Source organism: Gekko japonicus, unplaced genomic scaffold (assembly GCF_001447785.1).
Source record: "Gekko japonicus isolate JY-2015 unplaced genomic scaffold, Gekko_japonicus_V1.1 scaffold123, whole genome shotgun sequence".
NCBI lineage: Eukaryota > Metazoa > Chordata > Lepidosauria > Squamata > Gekkonidae > Gekko > Gekko japonicus.
The window spans coordinates 677,016-703,401 of NW_015169176.1; the positions used below are offsets into that span (position 1 = coordinate 677,016).

General features: G+C 47.9%; 1 protein-coding gene across 2 annotated transcripts in view; it reads left to right on the plus strand.

Moving 5' to 3' along the window:
* Nucleotides 1-26,386, plus strand: part of NRP2 (neuropilin 2) — a 292,663-nt gene that overhangs the window by 48,824 nt on the left and 217,453 nt on the right. For both annotated transcript variants that reach the window (XM_015416007.1, XM_015416008.1), the window contains exon 2: nucleotides 13,484-13,661. In XM_015416007.1, coding sequence (XP_015271493.1) covers nucleotides 13,484-13,661 — 178 coding nt within the window. The remainder of the gene's footprint in view (nucleotides 1-13,483; nucleotides 13,662-26,386) is intronic.

The window sequence follows — 26,386 nt, forward strand, 5'->3', positions numbered from 1 at the left end:
ACAGCACATTAGCATATTAGGCCGCACCCCCATGTTACCAGAAGTGTGGTCATCCAGCCACACTCACCTTTTGCTTCTTATTCTGTTTACCTTGTTGTCAAAACGCCAGAGCTCTTTTTGTAGCAGGAACTCCTTTGCATGTTAGGCCACACACCTCTAATGTAGCCAATCCTAATGAGTTTCTGCTGTTGGGTGTGGCCTATTATGCTAATGAGTTCCTGCTAGGTGTGGCCAGCTCAGGAGCCAGCCGGAACTCCGTTCCTGTGCGTTCCTGCCCAAAAGTAGCCCTGGGGTTGCCAGCTCCAGGTTGGGAAACTCCTGGAGATTTGGCGGTGGAACCTGGGGAGGACAGGGACCTCAGTGGGGTACAAGGCCATAGAGTCCCCCCTCCATTTTCTCCTGGGGAACTGATCTCTGTAGTCTGCAGATGCTCTGTGATTCCAGGGGATCCCCAGGTCCCATCTGGAGGCTGGCATCCCTACTCATTTTACTCCTGGACATGCCAGGCTGGGTATTCACACGATAATTTAACATAGATCAGTCACCGATTAATCCAACCCAACGAAGAACTTAAAAATGCTGTTTTGAGAAACAATTTAAAAGGCAACGTGTTCAGAACATTCCTTGTTTTAGTGCGTTTGACATAAAAGACAAGGCTTAAACAGAGGTGGGAGAAGAAAAACCATCTCCCGTTCATCATGCTCTAACCAGGTTTACAGGGGGAGAGAATGAGGCATCCACGGTATTTAAAGCCAAATTGCCTGTTACGGATGGTTGCCAGGAGCAGCTTCCCTGTTTCTTTTAGTCTCTTTTCTCTGCCTAATGTTCTGTGTTTCCTTGTCTCCCCTGCGCTGCATGTTGGGGTGGGGCAGCGTAGATGGAGGGCAAAGGAAGGTCTGGAGGGGAGTGCCTACATGGGGGAACCCTTTCTCATTGGTTTTAGGTGTCCACAATGAACGTGCTTGTTGGGAGAACGGGATCACGTCCTGTGCCTGCAACGTATGTACACACCGATGCTCCCTCGAAGCTGTGGAGCCCTGTGAGCAAAAATTCTACTTTGTGATCTACTGGCATTAAAGCTGTGAGTGAGCAAGTTGTCTACTGCATAAATTAGTTTGCTCTGGAGCCATCCTTCTAGAGCTAAGACAAAAATGTGTGAGCTGGAGGTTAAAAAAGTGTGAGCTAGCTCACACTAACTCAGTTTAGAGGGAGCACTGATGTGCGCTTATATTTGTGTGCAGCTCTCCCTGCACAGCTTAGGAACCTTGTTTTTCCAGAGTTCCCAACGGAGGGGAGAAAGCCCTTCACACACCGTTGGGAAGAAAGCCCTTCACACACGTCACTGGGAGGTGCACGGACTCCGCGCATGTGTTGCGGTGAACGTGTGTGGATCGAGGACGGAGCTCGCTGCCACAATTCTGCTCCCTCCCATGTGCGTTCATCGCACTTGCTTAGAATTCTACAAAGGGCTCTTCTGTTTGCTGAAATGTGTACTTTTTGTTAATTCAAGCCTCAGGGGTCTTTAGGCTATACTCTGTGACAGCGATCCCCAACACGGTGCCCCAGGGACGAGTAGAGTGCTTCCTGGTACTCACCTGCTGTTTCCTCCAACCAAAGAGCCAGTGTGCTGGCTTTCCTCCCTCTCACTAGAGCTGGGGGTGGACATAAGAACATAAGAGAAGTCAATGTTGGATCAGGCCAATGGCCCATCCAGTCCAACGCTCTGTCACACAGTGGCCAAATAATACCAGGTGCCATCAGGAGGTCCAGCAGTGGGGCCAGGATGCTAGAAGCCCTCCCACTTCCCCCCCTCCCAAGCACCAAGAATACAGAGCATCACTTGCCCCAGACCGAAAGCTCCTATCTATACCTTGTGGCTAATAGCCTCTGATGGACCTCTGCTCCATATGCTTATCCAGTCCCCTCTTGAAGCCGTCCATGCTTGTAGCCGCCGCCACCTCCTGAGGCAGTGAATTCCATGTGTGAATCACTCTTTGGGTGAAGAAGTACTTCCTTTTATCTGTTCTAACCCGACCGCTCAGCAATTTCATGGCGTGCCCACAAGTTCTTGTGTGGTGGGAAAGGGAGAAAAGTGCTCCTTTCTCTACCTGCTCTATCCCATGCATAATCTTGTAAACCTCGACCATGTCACCCCTCAGCTGTCGTTTCTCCAAGGGTGCTTTTAGAAGACCACAGGAGGCATCACCATTGTGTCTGCTGCCAATTCCAGATTGTGAAATTCCTGGAGAATTGGGGGGCTCAGCCTGGGGAGGGTGGGATTTGAGGAAGGGAGGGACCTCAGTGGGGAATGATACTATAGCGTCCGCCCTCCAAAGCAGCCATTTCTTCCAGGGGAAGAAGTGATCTATGTTGTCTGGAGACCAGTTATAATTCCTAGAATTCTCCAGACACCACCTGGAGGTTGGCAACCCTAGCTGGGGAGAGCACCCATTCAGAAATTGCAGCCTCCAGTGTGGGAGGAGTTTGGCTCGCAATTCCCCAATATTCTGATTGCTTCCTCCGCCCATGACAGACGTTTCGTGGTGGCACGCAGTACCTTTCCTTCTGAATTCCAAAAGTACCCACATGTTTGAGGACCCCTGCCCTGTGGAGTGGAGATATTAAACCATCTGGTGTGTGTGCATTTGTGCAACCATCCTATTTGTGATAGCAGCTGTTTTCTCCCCCCCCCTCCCCTTCTCTTGGGGCAAATGGGTCATGAGGTTCAATTACTATGAGCAGAATTTTTTTGCTGTGATCTTGGGAATTTCAAACGCCTCCAGAAAAAACTCCTCAATGTGGGATGAGCTACAGCACATAAAACTGCAGGTGTTTAGGTTCAAGGACTTTTAAACACAATTCTTTTTTAGGTGTGCACCTCAAGTATTTGAAGCGTACACCTAAAAAACCGAAAGCAATGAATGCAACCAACATGCTTTTGCAAACGCACATTGATCATCGGGATATACTGAACCAAGATTGTTTGCCATTTAGTGTTCACTGACTGGTAGATCTGGGTCTGCCCTGCATAATGCGTGAATGACCCCAAATTTAACTGTTGTTCAATTAAGAGTGGAGTGAAAGAATGCTCTCCTTCGATACTGTATTCAATTACAGGACCAGGTAGGGTTGCTAGGTCCCTCCTGGCCATCAGAGGGGGGTGTAGGGTTGCCAGCTCCAGGTTGGGAAACTCCTAGAGATTTGGGGGTGGAGCTTGGGGGAGACAGGGACCTCAGTGTGGGAGAGTGCCATAGAGTCCACCCACCAAAGCATCCATTTTCTCCTAGGAAACTGGTCTCTGTAGTCTGGAGATGAGCTGTAATTATGGGGTTGCCATCCCCCAATGGGGGTGGGGTTTCCCCAAATTCCAGTGGCCCCAATCTGCCACCGGCCAGCTGGCTGGCAGGGGGAGCCCCACCCCTGAAGAGCACTGCCGCACCTGATGTGCCTGGCACGATGATGTGTGACGTCATCGTGCAGGGGATGCTCTAGCATTTGGCTAAAAACTCTATGGTGACCATAGAGGGTTTTTTTTACCAAGAGCTAGTGTCTCCTGCATAACTTGCCTGATGCAATGGCATCACTTCTGGGTGACATCATAGCTTTGCACACTCTTTGCACATGTGCAAGAAGGTCCAGGGGAGCGAGCTGGAGCCCCCTGCTGGCAGAAGGTAAGGACCTGGCAAGCAACCTTAGATCCCTAGGTCCCATTTGGAGGCTGGCATCCCTTGGATCAGGTTAAATAATGAGAGTTGCCAACTTCCTTAATATGGGCTATTGACACCAGTGTTCCCTCCTTGCTATGTCAGTGTGAAACTGCAGATCACTTAAGTGGACTGGAATTTCACATCGATGTATTGAGGGCAAGTCAGGGAACTTTGTGTTAATATTCTATCGTACTTCATATTTGGGGAGCTAGCCCAGCAGAGAGACCAAGGCATACGTGGGAATTCTGTACTCGGTGCGAGCGGATGATGAGGTGTGGAAGGCGTGAACATGTTTTCTTCGCTAGAAGACATCACCCCGTTCCAAGAAAAATATAATCTGTCGCTTGGAATATTTCTGTTGGAAGGGTTTTCGCTTGTGCAAATGGCACGTGATTTTTTTTTCTCTTGAGAGGGGTGGCTAAAGTGTGCACAGGAGGGAAGCGTGAATTGCGCATATACATCTGTATCTTACAAGTAACTGATAGATGGGTGTGTAGCAAGTCTGCATAAAAATCTGTACCGGCAGGTTTGTGTGTGTGTGTGTGCGTGTGTGTGTTATGAGTTGCTTCCAAGCAAGGGGGAAGAGATTTGAATAAGAACTGTGGCTTTGTGTAAATGTTTTTGCGTTGAGAAAGTTCTCTCCATGGAACAAAACCAGATGTTTTTATATAAGTCCGTCGCTCTTCAATGCTTTCTGGTGAGGTTTCTCCAGGAATTCCCTCCGCCCCCCTTTTCCAGAAGGGGAAAGACACACAGTGTGTCTCCTCACAGAGTGTGTGAGGAGAAAGTGTTTAAATAATCAATGTGTTTAGAACAAAGCAGCACACCACATGCACGGGAGATGGACTTTGTTGTGAGAGATAAAAATAGGCTTCTTTTGTGGCATCGGAGGAAGCCGATGCCTCCCTTCTGAGAGGGACGGGGGAGTCTTCTGTGGGGGGGGGGCGTGTTTCCTGTCTCCATTGTTCCCTTTTCGTGGCTTCTGTGCCAGGCGGGGCACCTTTTTCTTAGAAAGGAGGGAGCTATTTCTTCCAGAGAGTTGTCTCAAAGGAAGGCCAGAGAGGGCCTGTTTGCAGTTTGCAAAGTTGAAGTGACTTTTTTTTAAAACAAAAATTCAGCAGGGCCCACCTGCCCGCCTACAGGCTGTTGGCATCTGGCTGGTCTCTCTTCTCACTGGTGGGATGTCGACTGCAAGGTTTTAAGGTTTTTCTGCCGGAGTCGGCAGCAGAGCCTACAAATTGGAAAATTACACCCTCGGCTGCTTCCGAGCCAGCTGGCCACCTCCCTCTTAGTTACACCTGGAAGGCCGGATCCTGGCCGGGCAGAGTCCCCATGGGGCTCCTTCACTAGGGCTCCTCTGTACTAGACGAGGTGCTTTGGCTTCGGCCTTCTCCTTTCCCAAGATTAAGCCTGCCTACTGCTTTCAGGCCCTCCTGCTAAAGAGGGGGCCCTGCAGTGCACTGCAGATACCTGAGGTGCCCGGGGACGGCGTAATTTGGTTTGCTTTGCGCTGTCAAAGGGTTGGGGCGGGGGTGGGGGAGAGCTCAGGCTAAGAAGGGGGATGATTTGTGAGGAGCTAATTACCACCGCTATCTCTGCCATTGTGTTAAGGAACCGGTGTAATTGTTCGTCTGTGCCAGAGAGCAGGCCTCCTCCTGCGAGCCTCTCCTAAGTACAGGATTGTGTGTCCCCATTAAAGGCAATGGCCTGATTTTGTTAGCGTGATTTAGTGCCGCTTCAGTTTACCACATCAAGGGTTTCCCCCACTAGATGAGGGGGAGCGCAAGAAAGGCCTGGCGAATGGTGGCGAGGGGAAGCCAGGTTCCTTGGGCCCTTCAGCGGCAGCCCGGCTGTCTGAGGTGGAAATGAGGGAGGTGGTCATTCGGTCAGGTTGGGGGGGAGGGATTGAGGGGGAGGGGGAGGAGGACGGCATCTTGTGAAGGAAGAAGGCCCCCGTCCTCCTGTTGAGGTGACTGCTGAGAAGTAATATATAATTCAGAAGGCCATGCTGTTTTCATGCAGATGGTGATATTCAAGCATGACTGACATTAGAGGAGGGGAAAAAAGTCTCTGAAGCCTTTCCTCCCTCCAACCTCTCTCCTGACTGACTCTGCTGTGGTCTGCTGACGCTCTTGATGTTTAAAAAAAAATCCCCTTAAACCTGGAAACTTCTGTCGCCGTATAATTTTATGTGCTTCTGCTAACCTCTAATTTCAGCCTCTGCTTACATACCCAGCCAGCTGAGGCGATGTTTCCCATCCTCTTTTGGCCGAGGGGACCAGGAGGTTATCCAGTGCTTTGGGGCCATCAGAGGTTTTAGATAAGCAGGGATGTCATTTTCCCAGGGCTACGCTGTGTGGGTGGGAACGTACATATAAGCATTTCTGGGGTCCCTTGTTCTAAAGGGGGTCCCTTATTCTGGAACATCATATCTTTATAGATCGAAAATAACCCCCTCCAAGAAAAGAGGGAGCAGGCATGGAAACACGTGAAGCTGGATTATACTGAATCAGACCCTTGGTCCATCAAGGTCAATGTTTTCTACTCAGACTGACAGCAGCTCTCCGGGGTCTTCTCCAGTGGAGGTCTTTCACATCATTTACTGCCTTGTCCTCTTAATTGGAGTTGGCCCTGGGACCTTCTGCATGCCAAGCAGATGCTCTACCAGTGAGCCAAGGCCTCCGCCTTTGAGACATAGGGGAGAGGGTTACTTATATGGTAGAGAGAAGCGACTGGTAGCCCAAGGGATTACTATTAGGGATGCCAGCCTCCAGGTGGGACCTGGGGACCCCCTGAAATTACAGCTCATTTCCAGATGATAGAGATCACTTCCAGTTTGGTGTAGTGGTTAAGTGCGTGGACTCTAATCTGGGAGAACCAGGTTTGATTCCCCACTCCTCCACTCGCAACTGCTGGATGACCTTGGGCAAGCCATAGTTCTGGCAGAGCTGTTCTTGAAAAAGAGCAGTTTCTGTCAGAGCTCTCTCAGCCCCACCTACCTCACAGGGTGTCTGTTGTGCGGAGGGGAGGGGGAAGGGAAAGGAGTTTGTAAGCCGCTCTGAGACTCCCTTGGGTAGTGAAGGACAGGGTATAAATCCAATCTCTTATTCTTCTTCCCCTGGAGAACATGGATGCTTTGGAGGGTGGACTCTGCGGTGTACCCAGTGAGGTCCCTCTCCTCCCCAGGCTCCACCCCCAAATCTCCAAGCATTCCTCTCCTTGGATCTACCAACCCTGTCCCTCCCATCTCCTGCTGGTGGCCAGGGGGCACCTGGCAACCCTAGACTACTTGGACCTTGTGGGGCTTCCCGTGTGCCCCGGGGATCCCCGTATGGTGCTCCTCAGCAGATTTCCCTTACATCTCCAAGACAGAGCTGGGAGGCATTTTTAAGCTTCATTCCCTTCCTTGTGTAAACCATAACAGAGTTGTTGGGACAGTTCTCTCCATTTGTTTATCTCATCTTGGTTTGCAGAACCAAGTAAGTGACTGAGGGTTGGTTTCCCCCAAGAGGGCAAAAAGCAGCTCCGTGGGTGGGGGAAATGGTGTGTGAGGGGAGGCAGGAGGCTTAAGCATTCAGGTCTGCTTAATAGGGCTGGGGGTGGACCTGGAGACAGAGTGGCCATTTTTGTTCCGTCGCATAGTCCAGTCTGACTCTTCACGACCCCATGGACCACATCATGCCAGGTCCTCCCGTCATCCATCGTCCTCTGGAGTTTGCTTAATTTCATGTTTGTTCCATCGATAACACTGTCTAACCATCTCATCCTTTGCCGTCCCCGTCTTCTTTGACCTTCAATCTTTCCCAGCATCAGGGTCTTCTCCAGTGAGTGCTCCCTTCTCATTTGGTGGCCAAAGTCTTTGAGATTCAGCTTCATTATCTGGCCTTCCAGGGAACAGTCAGGGTTGATTTCTTTTAGGACTGACTGATTTGATCTCCTTCCAGTCCAAGGGACTCTCAAGAGTCTTCTCCAGCACCATAATTCAAAAGCATTTATTCTTTGGTGCTCGGCGCTTGCATCCATACATTATTACTGGGAATACCTTTGATTGACCATACGGACTTTTGTTGGCAGGGTGATGCCCTTTTAGTGCATTTTCTTATCCTGTGCTTCCTCCAAGGTAGCTGAAGGAGACACCTGTAGTTCTCGCCTCTTCCATTCTATCCTTCCCACAACAGTATGAGGTAGTGGGGTTGCCAGACCCCAGGTGGTGGCTGGAGATCTCCCGCTGGTATAACCGATCTCCAAGTGACAGAGATCAGCTCACCTGGAGAAAATGGCCACTTTGGAAGGTGGACTGTATGGCATTATACCCCACTGAAGTCCCTCCCCTCCCCAAACTCCATCCCCTTAGGCTCCACCCCCAAAATCTCTAGGTATCTCCCAACCTGTAGCTGGCAACCCTATGACGCAGGTTAAGCTGAGAGAGAATGACTGGCCCAAGGTCACCCAGTGGCGAGTGGGGATTTGAACTTGAGTCTTTCAGATCCTAGTTCAACCTCACTGCACCAGAAGGGCTTTACTGAAGCTTTTGTTGATATTCAGTCCGAGAAGGAAAAACTTAGAATCCTTTTCCTGTGTTTTGCCTTGTGTGTGAATAAGTAATTGAACAGAGCTGTTCCTGCCGACCCTTTTGACCAATATCAAAATAGGTCCCCTGTTTTTTAAAAAATAGATAGAAGAAGAAGAAGAAGAAGAAGAGATTGGATTTATTCCCCGCCCTTCACTATCCAAAGGTGTCTCAGAGTGGCTTACAGACTCCTTTCCCTTCCCCCTCCCCACAACAGACGCCCTGTGGGGTAGGTGGTGCTGAGAGAGCTCTTGACAGAAACTGCTCTTTGTCAAGAACAGCTCTTAACAGAACTATGGCTTGCCCCAGGTCATCCAGCCAGGTGCAAGTGAAGGAGTGGGGAATCAAACCCGGTTCTCCCAGATTAGAGTCCGCGCTCTTAACCACTACACCAAACTGGCTCACATGCAGATACTGACCCAAGGGCATATGGCAATTCAGTAGAATAAAACCAAACGATTGCAAAATCTTCATATTAGCCCAGTGGAAACCCTGCCTAATACCTGAATATCATTCATATCTAAAACGTTATGGATCCCACAAAAAAACAGCTTCATAAATGCCAAACTCTGGGGTGCCCAATATTTTACTTTGTTTGGTGAGCCTCAATCTTACAATCAGGTGTTTTGGACCAAAGATTCAAACAGCTGGGAGAATATGTCTTTAGTAACCCACGAAAGGTATTTCCACTCTGTCTGGGCATGTCAAAGTATCCTTGATTGACACACAGCTCAATAAACTTTAATTCTCAATGGCAATAACTGCAGACCAAGCAGGAGTAAGATTTCCTTTGAAGTTTCAGGCAGGAGGGGGAAATAGCACCTGACTACCTGTCCTTTTGGCCACCTGTGGCAGCCCATACCTCTTCCTTCTTTCATCCCCTTTCCCACCCTTTGTGCCCTGAAAAGTGTCAAGCTTCGTCTGCTTGCATTAAAACACATGTACTTGAATCTTGAGGTTGTCTTCAAATCACAGGAGGAAAACACATATAATGTGTTTAAATTGGTTTTTTTGTTTCCTGGTTTAGTATAGGGTGACAGCTTTTAGTTGAGTACTGTACCAGAAAGCTTTCTGTTACATTGTGGCTCATATATACAAGCAAGAAAACCCAGGTTTTCTTGTAGTTCCTCAGGAGGAGGAGGTGCCAGTGTTGACACCTACTGACTGAACTGCCACCCAAGAGAGTGAGGTTTGGGGTGGCAGGTTGGATGCAGAGTGTAGAACAAGCATCAATAGTGCTTGAGCAAGTTTGGCGTAGTGGTTAAGTGAGCAGACTCTAATCTGGGAGAACCGGATTTGACTCCCCACCCCTCCACATGCAACCAGCTGGATGACCTTGGGCAAGCCATAGTTCTGTCAGAGCTGCTCTCTCAAGGACAGTTCTGGAAAGAGCTCGCTCAGCCCCACCGACCTCACAGGGTGTCTGTTGTGGGGAGGGGAAGGGAAAGGAGTTTGTAAGCCGCTCTGAGACTCCGAGTGAAGGGCGGGGTATAAATCCAATCTCCTCCTCCTCCTCTTCCTCTTCTTCTTCTGCAACATGCACAGCCCTAGCTTCCAATGTGATTTGGGCAGCCCATTGAGCCGACCTGTTTGCTGGCCTTTTCCGCAGCAGCAAAAAGGAGAATGACAGGGGGCTGGGCTGGGTTGGGCTGGCTGTGGTTGGTGGTGCACATTGTCCACTTGATAGCGCAAGGGCGCAGTCATGCATTTTTGACGTGACACCAGTGGCTTACTCCACCCCAGGACCGTTTCAGGCCCTCAGTCCAGAGCCAGTCTTGGCCTCCATTTTGTTCTCATTTGTGAAGAAGTGGTGATGGAAAGTGCCGTCAAGTCACAGCTGACGTATGGCCGCCCCACAGGGGTTTTCAAGGCAAGAGATGAGCAGAGGTCATTTGCCATTGCCTGCCTCTGCAGAGGAACCCTGGGGTTCCTTAGGGGTCTCCAGTCCAAGTACTAACCAGGGCCAACCCTGCTTAGCTTCTGATGATATCAGGCTAGCCTGGGCCACTCAAGTAGTAGACGTGAATCAGTTGCCTCCGCTGTACAGAAATGTGAGCTGACGTGTTGTGGGAACACCCTCCTTCCCCTCACGTTTGAGCCGTGGTCCGATGAACCTTGGACATGAGCAGAAAGTATATCTGTGCATGCTCCTGGTTGGGGATTGCCATTTTTTTTTAAAATTTCCGGCTATGTATCTTTGGCTGGGGATCGAACCTGGGTCCTTCGGCATGCCAAGCAGATGCTCTACCACTGAGCCACGGCCTGTTCTCCTCTCTTCCCTTATCCCCAACCCCTACTCTATAGCCATTCGAGATAGGTAGTCCATGGACATCCTACAGGCCATTCCTCTTTGGATTGCAGCGGGGCAGCATCAGATGTGCAGCTGCATCACTTCAGATGGGTCTGGGGAGAGTCAAAGTGACGTGCCTGGTAGACATCGTGTGGGGAAGAAGGGGGCATTGCTGGGATTCCTCAGTATGTTATCAATTGTGCGTGTGTGTGATGCAGATTCTCTCCCCGCCCCACCCCCCAGCCGGTAATGAAATAATAAATCAGATTTGTGGCATTCATAAGATGAAATGTTTTCTTGAAGATGAAATCACCCTCCAGGGCCTGTTGTTATAACCAAGGGCTGAAAGTGCTTTTCCTCGCTCACAATGTAATTGTTACCAGGCTATTTGTGGGCCAGCGCCACAAAAACCACCAGTGTTGATTATTGCAGTCTTTAATTCCAACTTGCTTAGCTTGGCTTGAAATCTTGGGAGGGAGACGGGGAGGAGATGAAGGGGGAAAGCCAAGAGAGTTTGGGAAGGGAAGGAGGGGGGGGCGTGGAAGGTACAGTCCTGTGGTTGGATCTGAAGCGAGGAATCCCAAAATGTGATCTGGAAGCCATCGCTGCAGAAACCTCCTGTGTGGGCCCATGTGGGACACGTAGACCTTCTCTACAGACCCAGCCCTGAAATTCTCAGGGAAGATATTTGTCTAGGATGCCGGCCGAGAAAGGGCCATTATGTGGTTTTGTAACTTCTCAGGTTGCTTCCAGTACACTTCGGTGTTTGTGGGGACACCATTCAAACCATGTTCAAGCTGTCCTTCAGATTATTTCTCCAGAGCAGCACTGTATTCTGGGTTCAGCCTGCTGCTCTGACTGGGCTAACGTACGTCTCAAATATTTGGTGTTCATGACACAGGGACACCGCCCTTTGCGAAAGAGGGACAGAAAGAAAGATGGCTATTCTGTGTCGACAGTGTTGTTATAATTATTAGGACCTTCCTTCCTTCCCCTTGAATCTATATCCCAAGATTGGCTCTGGGTTAGGAAATACGTGGCAATTCGGGGGTGGAGCCTGGGGAGGGTGGGGTTCGGGGAAGCCAAGGACCTCAGCAGGGTACAATGCCATAGAGTCCACCCTCCAAAGCAGCCGCTTCCTCCAGGAGAACTAATCTTGGGTGTCTGGAGATCAACTGGAATAGTGGAAGATCTCCAGGTGCCACGTGAAAGAGTGCTCCCCCAGAGCTGAAACACATCCAGACCAATTCTATGCTGGGCAACCACAAGAATGTTCCTTTCCTAAAGTGATATGGCCAAAACATGGTGTTTGTAAATTTTTACCTTATCGTTTATAAGTCAGAGAAGAGCCAGACAGGCCACTGGGATTGGCGGGGGGTGGGCGGGAGGGAGTGAACATAAGAACGTAAGACAAGCCAAATGTTGGATCAGGCCAATGGCCCATCCAGTCCAACACTCTGTCACACAGTGGCCAAAAATACCAGGTGCCATCAGAGGTCCACCAGTGGGGCCAGGACACTAGAAGCCCTCCCACAGTTGCTCACCCCCAAGCATCAAACGCCCCAGAGTTCCTATCTATACCTTGTGGCTATAGCCACTGATGGACTTCTGCTCCATATGTTTATCCAATTCCCTCCTGAAGCCATCCATGCTTGTAGCCGCCACCACCTCCTGTGGGAGTGAATTCCATGTGTTAATCACTCTTTGGGTGAAGAAGTGCTTCCTTTTATCTGTTCTAATCTGACTGCTCAGCAATTTCATTGAGTGCCCACGAGTTCTTGTATGGTGGGAAAGGGAGAAAAGTACTTCTTTCTCTACCTGCTGTATGTAGAGCGATACCAAAACTTGGGAAAGAAGGGTCAAGGCAGGGTTGCATTGCATCTAACTTTATCTAGGGCATTGGACTTGTTATGGGTTGGCCTGCTTCTTTTCGTGATAGGGCTGCCAACCTCCAGGTGAAGGCTGGAGATCTTCCGGAATGACAACTGGTCTCCAGACTACATAAATAATGTATTTATTTATTATTTGTTTATTTAGAATGTTTATTCTCCCTCTCCCACACTCCACCTTCAAATCTCCAGGTATATCCTAACCCACAGTTGGCACTGCAATGTTCCCTCTAAGCTGTGGAGTCTTGTGAGCGAAAATCCTACTTTGTGAGCTACGGGCATTAAATTTGTGAGCGAGCGATTAGGCTGCTGCATAAATCAGTTTGCTCTGGAGCCATCCTTCCTGAGCTAAGACAAAAACGTGTGAGCCGGAGGCTAAGAAACTGTGAGCTAGCTCACACTAACTCAGCTTAGAGGGAACACTGGTTGGCAGTACTGCTCTCTGAGCTATTCCTGTTTTGTAAAGCAGGGATTCCCCCCCCACTCCCCTGCTTTGCAAGAGGTGGTTTTGTTCAGTTTGGATCTAATAAAGTCTGTGAGGTGCTGTTAGGGTAACGATGGAAGAAAGCCATAGAATTGCTTGTAAAAGAGCTAACAGAAGGGGAAGAAAGAGAGGCAGTTCCATTTCCAAATAATCTGATGTCTGTGTTGTCTGTTTGGGGGAAAAAAAAAACCCCATCTGAAATCGTGTAGGAGGTTGCATTTATAGCTCTTGCTTTTTTCTGGTCTGTCTAAGATGTGGTATGTGTCCGTGTGTGGGGAGGATTGTTATGTAGAGTAATCACCTTCACTCGAAGTGTCCAGAGATTTCCTTTGTACTTGGAGAATATATGTCTGTAAAACATTTTTTTTAAAAAAAGGAAAGAAAGGCAGGAGGAGGTAAAAAGAAAAAGAAAGACCCAACTCGGGCATCCTCCACTTTCAGACTCAGAGGAATAAACGGTGATGCATTTGAAGTTGCCTAACTGATTTCAGCCGCTGTTTTTTAATTTCAAGGCTTTTGGGGTTCTTTTTGTCTCTTTCGCAGCTCAATCGTGCGGGGGCCGTTTGAATTCCAAAGATGCTGGCTACATCACTTCACCTGGCTATCCGCAGGACTACCCCTCCCACCAGAACTGCGAGTGGATCATTTACGCTCCAGAGCCCAATCAGAAGATTATCCTCAACTTCAATCCTCACTTTGAAATCGAGAAACACGATTGCAAGTAAGAGCTCCCCTTTGCCCTTCCCCCTCCCCTCGAATTGTCAGCTTCTCTTATTCCATGAATGTTTCGCTTTCCTTCGTCTCACCATGTGATGAGGGGTGTAGCATAAGCAGCCGAGGAATGGAAGGAGGGGAGGAAGTGTGGATGAGTGGGAAGGGGAGAGGTTTGGCAATTCAATTATGCCGTTTTGCAAAGCTGCATGTAATAGATGTGTATATTGCATTTGAAACATAGTCGGAAAACCACAAATGTCTATAAGCCCTTATTTGATCACTCCCCCTTTTCCATACATGCACACTTCAGCAGTTATTTCCTGCAGAACATTCCAACCAAGAATTGCATTTTGCTTTGCAGCAAGATGTAGGTTACCGGGAACATGTGGAGAACCATATTGCGGGATTCAACTTGCATGGCCCATGAATATGCATCGCGGTAACACTGTGATTCATGTAGAGAAGCAGTCAGATTTGTATTTAAATGTGTTCTTTGCTGTCAAGCCACCCTTGACTTAGGTGACTACAACTGCCTGCCTCTGCGAAGCAACCCTAGACTTCTTTGGTGGTCTCCCATCCAAGCACAAACTAGAGCTGACACTGTTTGGGTTCCAAAATCTGATGAGATCATGTTTATCATCTTCCGTTTCCTCAGATGGCTGTGGGTTATATCAGATGTGTGTGTAAAGTGCTGTGGTGACCCCAGCAAAGGCTTTTTCAAGGCAAGTGAGAAGTGGAGGTGGTTTGCCACTGTCTTCCTCCGCAGATTCTCCCTTAGAGGTCTCCCTTCCAAGTACCAACCCTGCTTACCTTCCCAGATCCAACGAGATCATGTTATCAGGTTCAGTTTCCTCAGATGGTTGTTGTTTATCAGATACGGGGAAGGGAAATCTACCCTCTTCTGAGATGCGGGAAAATCAAGACTTGCATCATTGTAAAAGCTCTAGTTTAGCCAGTGTAGTCTACAACACACATAGTATAATTCTATCCAGGTTTACTCAAAAGTAAAGAACACTGAATCCAGTGAGATTTACCTCAGATCATGTGGTTAGCATACTGCTTAGCCTGGCCATGAATAGTGCCTCTTGGTCTAACTCAAGAAGTACCAGTTTGGCCCTCCTGGAAGGCAGATATCATCGCGTCCCACTCCCTCAACGGCTCGGCCCATGCCGTGCAGGGAAAGAAGAAGAGAAGAGATTGGATTTATACCTTGCCCTTCACTATCCAAAGAGCAGCTTACAATCCCTTCCCCCCCCCTCCCCACAACAGACACCCTGTGAGGGAGGTGGGGCTGGGAGAGCTCTTGACAGAAACTGCTCTTTTTCAAGAACAGCTCTTATCAGAATTACAGCTTGCCCAAGGTCATCCAGCCAGGTGCAAGTGGAGGAGTGGGGAATCAAACCTGGTTTCCCCATATTAGAGTCTGCGCTCTTTAACCACTGCACCAAACTGGAGAGCCAGTTTGGTGTAGTGGTAGAGTAGAGGCTATCGACCATTCTACTGCCCATTCTACAATGACATTTGATCTCGGTACACAGCCCCAATCCTATCAACTCTACCAGGAAGATCCGAACAACTTTACGTCTCCCTCCTCCTTGCAGATTCCCCCCCGGGAGATGACAAATAACTAGCTGAATTGTGCCTTCGGGCTTGTGGGATATGCAAGCGGCTGACGAGTCTTGATAATAACCCGTCGGAGAAAGGCGCCATCTCTCCGTCCTCTCACAAATCAGTGCTCGTTGTTGCACTGTTCCTCATTTTATATTTCATTCCTTATTTTTCATCTTATTCTTCATTATTTCTTTTCCTTATCCTTATTGTTACTGATCTCTTATTGAAATAAGCTATGAACTGAATTGAAGTACCAGTTATGGCCACTATGCAAAACATAGTGAGAGTTCGAAGAGGCAGCTCCTGCAGCTAATACATACATTGCCCAGGTGCCTAAAGGCAGGAGGCAAGCTGGAGACAAGTTGGATGGAAGCCAGAAGTCTGGAGGAGGAGGAGGAGGAGGAGGAGGTTTCCCTTGCGTGACCTCCTGAGGAGGAGGAGGAGGAGGAGGAGGAGGAGGAGGTTTCCCTTGCGTGACCTCCTGCAGTGATAAGTTGCCCAAACGGAGAGGGAAGTCAGTAGATCTGCAAGCCTTTCTGTCCCAGATTGATGCACCACAGCATCACTTGGTTTCCCAGAGTAGGATTATGGGATGCTAAAGCTCCCAGTTAGGGCTGCCAGCCAATGCTCCCTCTAGGCTGTGGAGTCTTGGGAGCACAAATTCTACTTTGTGAGCTACTGGCATTAAAGTTGTGAGCGAGCGATTTGGCTACTGCATAAATTAGTTTGCTCTGGGGCCATCCTTCCTGAGCTGAGACAAAAATGTGTGAGCTGGCTCACACTAACTCATCTTAGAGGGAACACTGCTGTTGGTCACCCTAGAAACTAGTTCTGTGATACGTGTTCCTGGACAGGAGGCATTTCCTCTTTTCTGGCCCAAGTCTGGCATATTCTGTTGCACTTGGTGGCTTGCAGGACCAGGGAGCTGGATGTCCAAGAAAAACAATTAGCAGCTAGTAAGAAATAATTAACAGCTTCACTGAGCACCATTAAAAGCAGGAATTAATGAGGTGGTCCCTTGGGTCTTATAGCCCTGTCTGAATGTCTGTGGCCAGCTGAGAGGCTGTCTGAAATGCACAGCTTTCTTGAGTGTCTAGAACTGAGTCCTATTTCACATTCTCTCCTGTTTATTTCAAAGGGGCAGGGTGCAGCTGCTGACAGGCTCCCTGACTAGCTACAGTGATGCCAGTTGTACTAATGAGAGGGTCCCTGGGGTCTTCTAGCCCTGTCTGAATGTCTGTGGCCAGCTGAGAGGCTGTCTGAAATGTGCCACTTTCTTGAGTATCTAGAACTGAATCTTATTCCACATTCTATCCTGTTTATTTCAAGCAGGTGGAGTTCAGCAAATAACAGGCTCCCTGACTGGCTACCTTGGTACCAATTATGGCAATAGCTCTTGCACCTATCAGTGTGACTTAAAAACTTGGTCTGTATTGTCTTGACCTCTATTCTATCACTTGTCAACAAGCCATCAAAGGGAGCGGGTGATTCTTTATGGGAGAAACAATAACATAACTCAAACATCACACCAAATCATGAATTGTGCTAGCCATAGGTTAGATGCTAAACCATAGTTTACAGCTGTTTGTTTCCTTCTGTTCTCTGTCCACTTAGTAAACCATGATTTGGGGCTGCTTGCCTGGTTAATTTTCCATCTCTTCAGCACTTGCACTTCCATGGGGCAGGGCTAGTCCAGTCAGTTCTAGCATCAAGCCAAACCATAGTTAGCACAAACAGTAGTTTGAAAATCCACTGCCAACTACACTTCCTGATCCTGGTGTCCTGGCTGATCACAAGTTACAGTTTGTCCATTTAGACACCATGACAAACGGAAGATAGCACAAGCCATGGTTTGGAAACCCGCTTCAAACCACAGGTCCTGATTCTGGTTTGCTGGATGATCATAAATCGTGGTTTGTCAGTTTAGGCACCCTGCTAAAGCACAGTTAAGCTTTTGTAACCATGGTTTGGTGCGATAGGCCTCAGGAACTGTATAAAGCTTTCCCATTGCTGGGAGCTCATTGGACTTTAATGGAGCAGGGCGGTTAAGCACCTACTTGCTGCTTCTTGCAGTTTTTTGTTTCAATGATGGTTAAAAATAATTGGGACCGAAGTCTCACCTCTTGGTGCCTTACTCAGCGGTCTCCAACCTTTTTGAGCCAGTAAGCACCTTTGAGCAGTGGGCACTATCACAAAATGGCTGCTGCTGGAGGCGGAGCCACACACAGAGGAAGCCCAAGTACAGACGAGAAGAGGTGTGGTTTAAGGATACCCTGGGAAAGAAGAGTGAGAGAGAATAAAACCAACACTGTGGTAGCAACGGCTGCTTAAACAATGTAGCTTTAATCTGCATAGCCAATCAGATCTTCAGTGGCAAATCTGAAAGTAAGAGGCCCACCTGGACCCACCCAATTTTCAAAAAACACGTAGTGGGCTCCAAGAAAGGTGTCGGTAGGGTCGGTAGGCACCACGGGGCTCACGGGGACCTCATTGGGGACCCCTGATCTAGCCCATTTTCTGTATTACATTTCTGATATCTGATCAGTGTGTTCCCACCCCCGTCAGGTTTTTGTCTTTACGGGGCAGTCGGATGCTCTACTTGCTCTATTGATGTTCCTTTCCATCATAATATTGGGAATGATTGTATAATAAGTTTATGTATTGATATGAAAATGATGACTGGAGAGTGACGAGGCTGATTGGGGGCCTGGAGACCAAGCCCTGTGAGGAAAGGCTGAGGGACTTGGGAATGTTTAGTTTGGAGAAGAGGAGGCTGAGGGGGGACATGATTGCTCTCTTGAAGTACGTGAGGGGCTGTCACTGAGAGGAGGGCAGGGAGCTGTTTCTGTTGGCAGCAGAAGGTAGGACTCGCAATAATGGGTTTAAATTCAGGGCAGGAAAGTACCGGCTGGATCTTAGGAAAAACTTTTTGACAGGAAGAGTTGTGCAATAGTGGGATCAGGGGCCTGGGGAGGTGGTGAGCTCCCCCTCACTGGCAGTCTTTAAGCAGCGGCTGGATGAACACTTGTCAGGGATGTTCTAGATTGATCCTTTATTTATTTATTTATTTTTCACATTTATATCCCACAGCCATGCCAGAATAAAAACATATAAAAACATAATAAACATTCAACATTAAAACCACTGTGCTCAATTCGTAACTGATGTCCTAAGTCCAAGATGGTAACTCCACAGTTACAGATGGTGCTTCCAAAAAGTACGTGTCCAGTGACGATGGCCGAAGCTCTTCTACAATTTCCAACGTCTTCCTTGGGCCTCGTTGATGCATCCTTTGAGACACCTTAACGGTGGTGGTATAATCTGGGGCAGCGGCTCCTACTCAAAAGCCTGGCGGAAGAGCTCCGTCTTGCAGGCCCTGCGGAACTGCATAAGGTCCCGCAGGACCCGGATCTACCCCGGGAGCTCATTCCACCAGGTAGGAGCCGCCACCGAAAAAGCCCTGGCCCTGGTCGCAGCTAGTTTAACTTCCTTGGGCCCCGGGATGACTAAAAATTTTGGGCCCCGGACCATAGTGCTCTTAAGGGAACATGTGGGGCAAGGCGGTCCCTCATTGAGCAGGGGGTTGGACTAGATGGCCTGTATAGTTGGCCACTGTGTGAGACAGGATGCTGGACTAGATGGACCAGTGGTCCGATCCAGCAGGGCTCTTCCTGTGTTCTTATGCCCCTTCCAACTCTGTGATTCTATGATTCTATGTCCACAACTTTAAAAGAATTCACCTTGGGAGACGTGGGCTCTAGTACATGATGCAAGAAAGTACACAGCTTCAAAATAGAACTATTTTTTTTTTAGGGTTCATGGAACGATGGGGCATTATTATAGCAAAGGGAGGAGCCTTGCGAGTGTTTTTGAGATTCTCCCCCCCCCCCGCATTAATTGTCTGATCACTCTTCTCAGTCAGTGTGACCATAGTAGCAGCAGGAGGCTTAGTAAGGCATAGCTGCATAATTTATTGGTGGTTAATGTGGTCAGCTTGAACTTGCTTCATTAAGAACCTAGTTGAGACTTAGAGACTTCGAATCTGATCTTGGGAAGTGCAGGATCCACATATGCAGAATGGCTTAGAAAACAAATAAATAAAAACTTGAATAAAAACTACACATTTTCCAGCAATGCTGAGTGTTGTTTTTAAATGGCATTCCTTGTAAAAACAAACACTTGCACCAAACAGCAGTATGTTGTTCTACACTGCAAATTGCTGTAAAACTCTCCTGATATTGCTTGCAGTGGAGCACATTTGTACTCTTTTTTTTTTAATTAGGCTTGTTGCATTAAGACTGTGCTATGGGTGTGTGTCATTTGCATACTGTTAAAATACAAAAATCGTCATCTTTCAGATACTTGCAATGCAGCGCTTACTAGACTTGAATAAAAACTACACATTTTTCAGCAATGCTGAGTGTTGTTTTTTTTAATGGCATTCCTTGTAAAAATGTTCAGTTTTGCCTTTACTCAAGGGTTCTCATTTGCCCTTGGTGACATCAGTACATCGCCAATCTGATCGGTTCGTACTCCCTAGCCAATCAGATTTAGCTACATACTGATGTCACCGAGGGCAAACAAAGCCGCTTGAAAGTGAGAATAAAAGTAAATGAATAAGCAAAAAATTTCATAAGGAGTGCCCCCCCAAAGAAAGAAAAATCACTAAAAAAAGAAAAGAAAAGACTGCTGTATTTCAGCATTACTGAAGCTATGGAGTAGGTTTCGTTCAGCTCTAGTAAAAACTGTTTTACAAGTACCTGGCTTTGAAAGATGAATCTTCCTGATTTCCTAAGATTTAGTTCTTGCCTGGGTGGGCTCACCTGTGTGATTAGTTCAGGAAAGAAGAAGCAGTCATTGCAGAAGGAAACCGAAAGCCAAATTTTTAAAAAGCGAACGTGTTTTTGTTCAGGGGGGGGGGGGGGGACAAACCCCCCCAAAAAACAAAAAGCGATTTCTACCTGAAAATCCAAATCGGAGGATAAATTCAGTGCTGATCTTCAGAAAAATGTTTGATTTGCAATATTGAAGTCATTTACTTAAAAAAAAATACTGTAAGAAAGTGAACCGCAGTATTTAAGACCCCATTTGTATTCACTTCCGCCGTATTTTATCCAGGTGTATCTTCATTCATTCATTGTAATAGTTAATTCTCTCTGTTTTTGGCCTGGTCCTCCTGTGTTAGGGAGAGGTTCCGTCTCCCCCCTCCCCACCCTTCCCCGCCATGAAAGGAATCATTTGGCACAATCAAAGGCTCTTTTCGACCCCCATGGCTCCGTTTTCTGCTCCAGGAAAGCTCCTTAGTTTTGGAAAGCACTTCAAAAACCCAAGGAAATTGGCTTCCTTCTGCCATTGTACCCTGTGTGTGTTTGTGATAGGCACAGCCGGGACCCTTAATACTTGCGGGATGGGCACTTTTCTGAAATGAAGGTTAGAAGCTGAGCCATTGTCTGGGCGGCTGCCCTTCAGAAGCAATGACACAGCAGTAAACCGAGAGCGAGAGGGGGAAGGGGGGGAACAGAAGCTCTGATTAGAGGCGTGCCAAACTATTCGGAAATAACTGTAATAGCCCCTGTCTGCCTGCCATTTCGTCCTCTCGGGCGCTGCGAGCGCAGCTGCCGTTTTTTCCTACCGCTCTTTTCTCCTGCCCCCCCCCCCCGCCGTATTGGGTATCTGCTATTTGAACCGGGGAAGCAGCACCAGGTTGGAAAAGAGCACACTGCTTTTTTTAAAGGCTTGCCACTCTTGTCGACCGTTATGTTTGGGCAAAGCCCCCCGGGCTGCCCTGCCCATGCCAAGGTTTATTTTTGATCTCTGGAGGAGACTTGAACCGGCCTTCCTGGAGTTGAGTGATGGGGGGTAACTTATTCCTCCCACCCTGCCCACCTCTTCTCAGGTCCCACTTGGTCACCTAGCTGGACGGCCTGGTCCTCTTGGGATGGCTCCTTCTTGAGAGCCAGTTTGGTGTAGTGGTTAAGATCGCGGACTCTAATCTGGGGGAAACCGGGTTTGATTCCCCACTCCTTCACATGCCTCTGCTGGTGTGACCTTGGGTCAGTCACAGTTCTTTCAGAGCTGTTCTCTCAAGGACAGTTCGTGGGAGAGCTCTCTCAGCCCCACCTCCCTCACAGGGTGTCTGTTGTGGGGAGGGGAAAGGAAAGGGATTGTAAGGCACTCTGAGACTCCTTTGGGTAGTGAAGGTTGGGGGATAAATCCAATCTCTTCTTCTTTTTGTTTCTTTGCCCACCGTCTGCGCTGGGAAAAAATCCGGCTCTGGGATCTCATTGGCATGAGACTGGCTGTGTGTGAAGGCCCAACTTTTCCATTCACCATCTCCCTCCTCTCTGTCGCCTCTTTCAAATTCAGGTTTCTCTTTGAAACTCAAAAGTGTTTTTCTCCCCCTTCCTTCCCTCCCTCCCTCCCCCCCTTCCCACCCATCCGTCCAATTCCTGAATTGATGCTGCTGTAATCTGCCATCCACTGTTCTACACCCGACTAATCAACACGCCGAAGGAAGGTATATTGGGTGTTTCAACGGTCTTTTCATCCCAAGGCTGTCTTTGCGTAAACACCTTTCCGTGGGAAGGCCTTGCGTCCCCGCCGCAAACAAAGACATTTCAAAGAAAGATCCATAATAACCAGCCCAGCGTGTTTTTCTCCGTCATCGTTTAGTGAACATGACATTCAATTGAATTATGAGTAATCCAGCGGACATCCTGTCTCTGGTGTTCTCTCACATGTGTGTGTGTGTGAGAAAGAGAGAGAGTGTGACTTTAGCATTGGCAGCCTGGAGCCCCCTCTGCTGGTGTCATGTCAAAGAGGACATGTGATCTCCCGAGATTTTGATCTTCCAGAAAAAAAGATGGCTGTTGAGATTGGGGGCTGTAGATGAAAAGAGATGTATTGTGAAACCAGGCTAGAAGAAACAAAAAAATTGTGTCAGAGAGTCAAAATCTTTGGAAACGTTCACCCTTCACAGGGAAAAACGAAATGTTGTTGTTGTTGTTGTTGAATTAGGTTGCAGTGAGAAGAAATTCTTCCAAATCCCCATGGTGCAGAACAGACTGCGTCTTACCTCACTGTGTGGTGAAGCTTTTGAAAGGAGCCTCAGTTATATAACTCATATCGGACATATTATGCATTATGCTGTAAAACTGCTGACCAGATACTGGAAAATAGATCATCGGCCTCCAGAGTATATTATCAGCATTGATTTAAAACACAGATTTTTTCTTCTCTCTCTCTCTCTTTTTTGCAGTGTTGTAACATTGTAGTTTAATTATTCCAGCTCCTCTTTGTTTCGGGGACCCTCTATGCAAAAATTATGTGAGAAAATGCACAGGAGGAGACTTTTCCATGTCCCAAAGATTATAATTTTTTTAATTAAAAGTTGGGAGCATATGAATGGACGTGAAGTGACTTGAGAGCATGTTGGTGGCAACTCTGCAATGTGGACCTTATTCTTGTGGCCTGTTATCAGAATCCATTCAATCCAGATTCAATCCAGCACCCTCGATCTACAGCAGCAAACCCCAGTGCTGTGGCCGTGGGCACCATGGTGCCTGCCCATCTCTCTTCAGTCTTGGGGATGAAATCCAAAAGGTTTTGAATGGAACCAGGACCAAAAAAAACCCTCTGAGGGTGAGTTCAGACACGCCATTTGATCTGGTGTCATGCCAGTTCAGAAACGGATTTTATACGCGCGATCACACAGTCAACATCTGTCTCCCATCCCCAGCCGTCGCTTTTTGGCTCAAATCCCTTTTTAACTGGAGTATTTTGTTACCAGGTCCCCAAGTGGTGTTTTCCTGATTCTCCATTTCCAGCCACATTTTTCCCGTGTGATCGCTCCTCCGGTCTCAAGCCACTTCCGGTTTAAACCCCCTCCCCGCTTGAAAGCTGCCCCGCTTTTTGCCTGCCATTTTTTAAAGCGTTGGCGGTGTGCACATAGGTGGAGCTCTGCCACCGCGTTATTTAAAACAATGTTTAAACAGTGCCTAGTTTTAGTGTTTAGATGAGTTCAGGATCTCACGGAGGCCATTTTCGGGGTAAACGTTTAAAGGGAAGTGTTCCTTTAAAGTTTAAAGGGAAGTGTTACAGCAGTCGGGTTGAAGTAGAAATCGCTGTTCTGCGCACGCGTGAAAATTTTAGTTCTACAGATGGCTGCCTTTGTGCATGCCCAAACTGAGAGAGAAAAAACAACAACGCTGACGCATGCCCCTGCGTGTGGACGGCGGGGAGCGATGTGGCTGCACAGCAATCTGGAGCAAGGAGGTGAGTCTGATCACGATTCTCCAGGTTAAAAAAAAAACGCATCAGGGCTGGAGCAATTTAAACCGCTCCCAGCACGCCGTCTGACCGCACCCTGAGAGTTGCAAGTGGTTTCCTACAAGGGTACCCACCAAGCTTATTCCAGGTGGGCATGTTACAGCCATGCACCTTTGCCTTGACCACTGACACAGGCTTTCTTATGTCTCTGGGCTTGGCAACTGTTCCCTGAGTCCGTGCAGAGAGCAAACCCTCATAGGGTTGCCAGGTCCTCCCTGGATGGGCGGTAGGGTTGCCTGATCCAGGTTAGGAAACTCCTGGCGATGTGGGGATGGAATCTAAGGAGGGACAGACCTCAGGAGGGTACCATGCCACAAAGTCCACTCTCCAAAGCATCCATTTTCTCCAGAGGGAACTGATCTCTGTCACCTGGAGATAAGCTGTAATTCTGGGGGCCCCTCAGGTGGTCCCACCTGGAGGCTGGCATCCCTAAACCCTCTCCTTTCTTTGGAAACTGAAACCAAATACCGTCTGTTCTCCAAATCAAAGAGCTGGAGACTCCTGGCAGAAATATGTAATTCGCCCTGTCTTCCATGGTGGCCGTTTTTCAGTGGGGCACACTGCCAGATCTCACATTTCCAAAATTGCCTGCTTGCCAACAATGTTGGGGACATCCAGGGTCGCCATCCTCCAGGTGACACCTGGAGATCTCCCGCTATTACAGGTGATCTCCGGACGACCAAGATCAGTTCCCCTGGAGAAAATGGCTGCTTTGGAGGGTGGACTCTTTTGGCATTGTACCCTCCCCAGGCTCCACCCCCCAAATTTCCAGGTGTTTCCCAATCCAGAGGTGGCAGCCCCAGGGACATCTGATCTAAGGTCTGATGTAGACATGCAGCAGAATTAAGGACGTCAGGGTCTCCCTCCTTGCCTGCTCTACCTGCTGCTGCTTGGCGGGGATGAAAACAGGCATGAAACTTAAGAGTTGTGCCAATGGCACAAATAACCAGAAGGGTTGTCACCGATTCTGGCAAATAACCGAAAGGGGTGGTAACCGTTGCTCCCTCTAAGCTGTGGAGTCTTGTGAGCAAAAATTCTACTTAGTGAGCTACTGGCATTAAAGCTTCTTGTGGGCCTTCCTTACACGCCCAGGGAAATGCTGACCACCACTTTGGGGTCAGGCTGCAATTTTTCTCCAGGCCCATTTGGCCAGAGATCCTGGAGGTTTTATTGTCATCTTCTGGGCATGGAGCAGGGGTCACTGAGGGCGTGTGGGGGGGGGAGGTATTTGTGAATGTCCTGCATTGTGCAGGGGGTTGGACTAGAGGACCCTGGAAGTCCCTTCCAACTCTATGGTTCTACGATTCCCTAAAAAACATTTTCCCTCAGGTAGTTTTTTATATGGGAAAATATTAATAAAAATGCAAGCCCCCCCTCCATTTGCAGTCTCAGCTGGTACACTCTGTTGTGGCTTCTCAGTTTGCTGCCTGTCTAGACCATGTATAAGGGACTGAACACCCTGAAGAAGAAGAAGGCGTCTGATTCCTGCTAACTTTCCTACCTAAACTCTTTCACAGCTTGTCCCTGTGCCAGCTGGCATTGTCGTCCTTGATCTGTACATGGGGGAGACTAAATCGAAAGGGAGACTTAAGTGACGTTTCGCTTCATTCTTGAGCGTGTGTCAAGTGCCGTCAAGTTGCAGCTAACTTACGACCACCCTAGCCAGTGGCTTTCAAGGCAGGTGAGAAGAAGAGGAGGAGGAGGAGGAGATTGGATTTATCCCCCCCCCTTCACTCCCCAAAGGAGTCTCAGAGCGGCTTACAAACTCCTGCCCCTTCCCCTCCCCACAACAGACATCCTGTGAGGTAGGTGGGGCTGAGAGAGCTCTGACAGAAACTGCTCTTTTCAAGAACAGCTCTGGCAGAACTATAACTTGCCCAAGGTCATCCAGCAGCTGCGAGTGGAGGAGTGCGGAATCAAACCCTGTTCTCCCAGATTAGAGTCCGCGCACTTAACCACTACACCAGACTGGTGTAGAAGCGGAGGTGGTTTGCCACTGCCTTACACTTCATTCTTATTTGGAGGTAAATTTGACTGCAAGGTGAGGCTTACTTCCAGGTAAACATGTTTAGCGTTGAGGTGTTTTAGTAGTTTTTCTGACTGCCAGTAAAGTGTGGGACTGAACTGCCGGAGCCCAGAGTTTTCCTAGGTCCCATTCATTACCTCTGATAATCCCCTGAACTGTCTTTGCTTGCAGATAAAGCAGCTTGATTTGATTTTGCGAGGGAGTTTTTTTTGTGCAGGGTGGGAAAATGTTGAGAATACCAATAACCCTGATAGTGGCAGAAGGTGGAGAATGATCAAGTGAAAGACTTAGGTAAAAGATGTTTGTAAGGATGAAATAGATAGGAAGTAAGGAAGAAAAAGATAGGATATAGACTTTAAAAAAGCAAAAATTTAGAGTATATAAAAGTAATTTTTATGCAATAAAGTAAATTTTGTCTGACAATTGTAATAGATAGGGAAAAAGTATAGTTAGTTATAATATAATAGATAAGACAGTTGATCATGAATGATGGTCTATTTCTTTATCCATGCTTGCATTTTTGTTATTTTATTTTATTTACTTATTTTATTAGGCTTATATATCCCCCCTCCAGTGTAGGCTCAGGGGGGGTTCCAGCATACAGATGTGCAGTTTTTGAAGGCTGATTGTTTATGTGCAAAAGTAGTAATGTATTGTGTATATATTTTGTTTGTCTGTTTCTCTCTGTTTGTAAAAGGTAGTAACGTATTGTGTATATATTTTGTTTGTTTTTCTCTGTTAGTAAAAATGAAAAAATTAAATGTAAA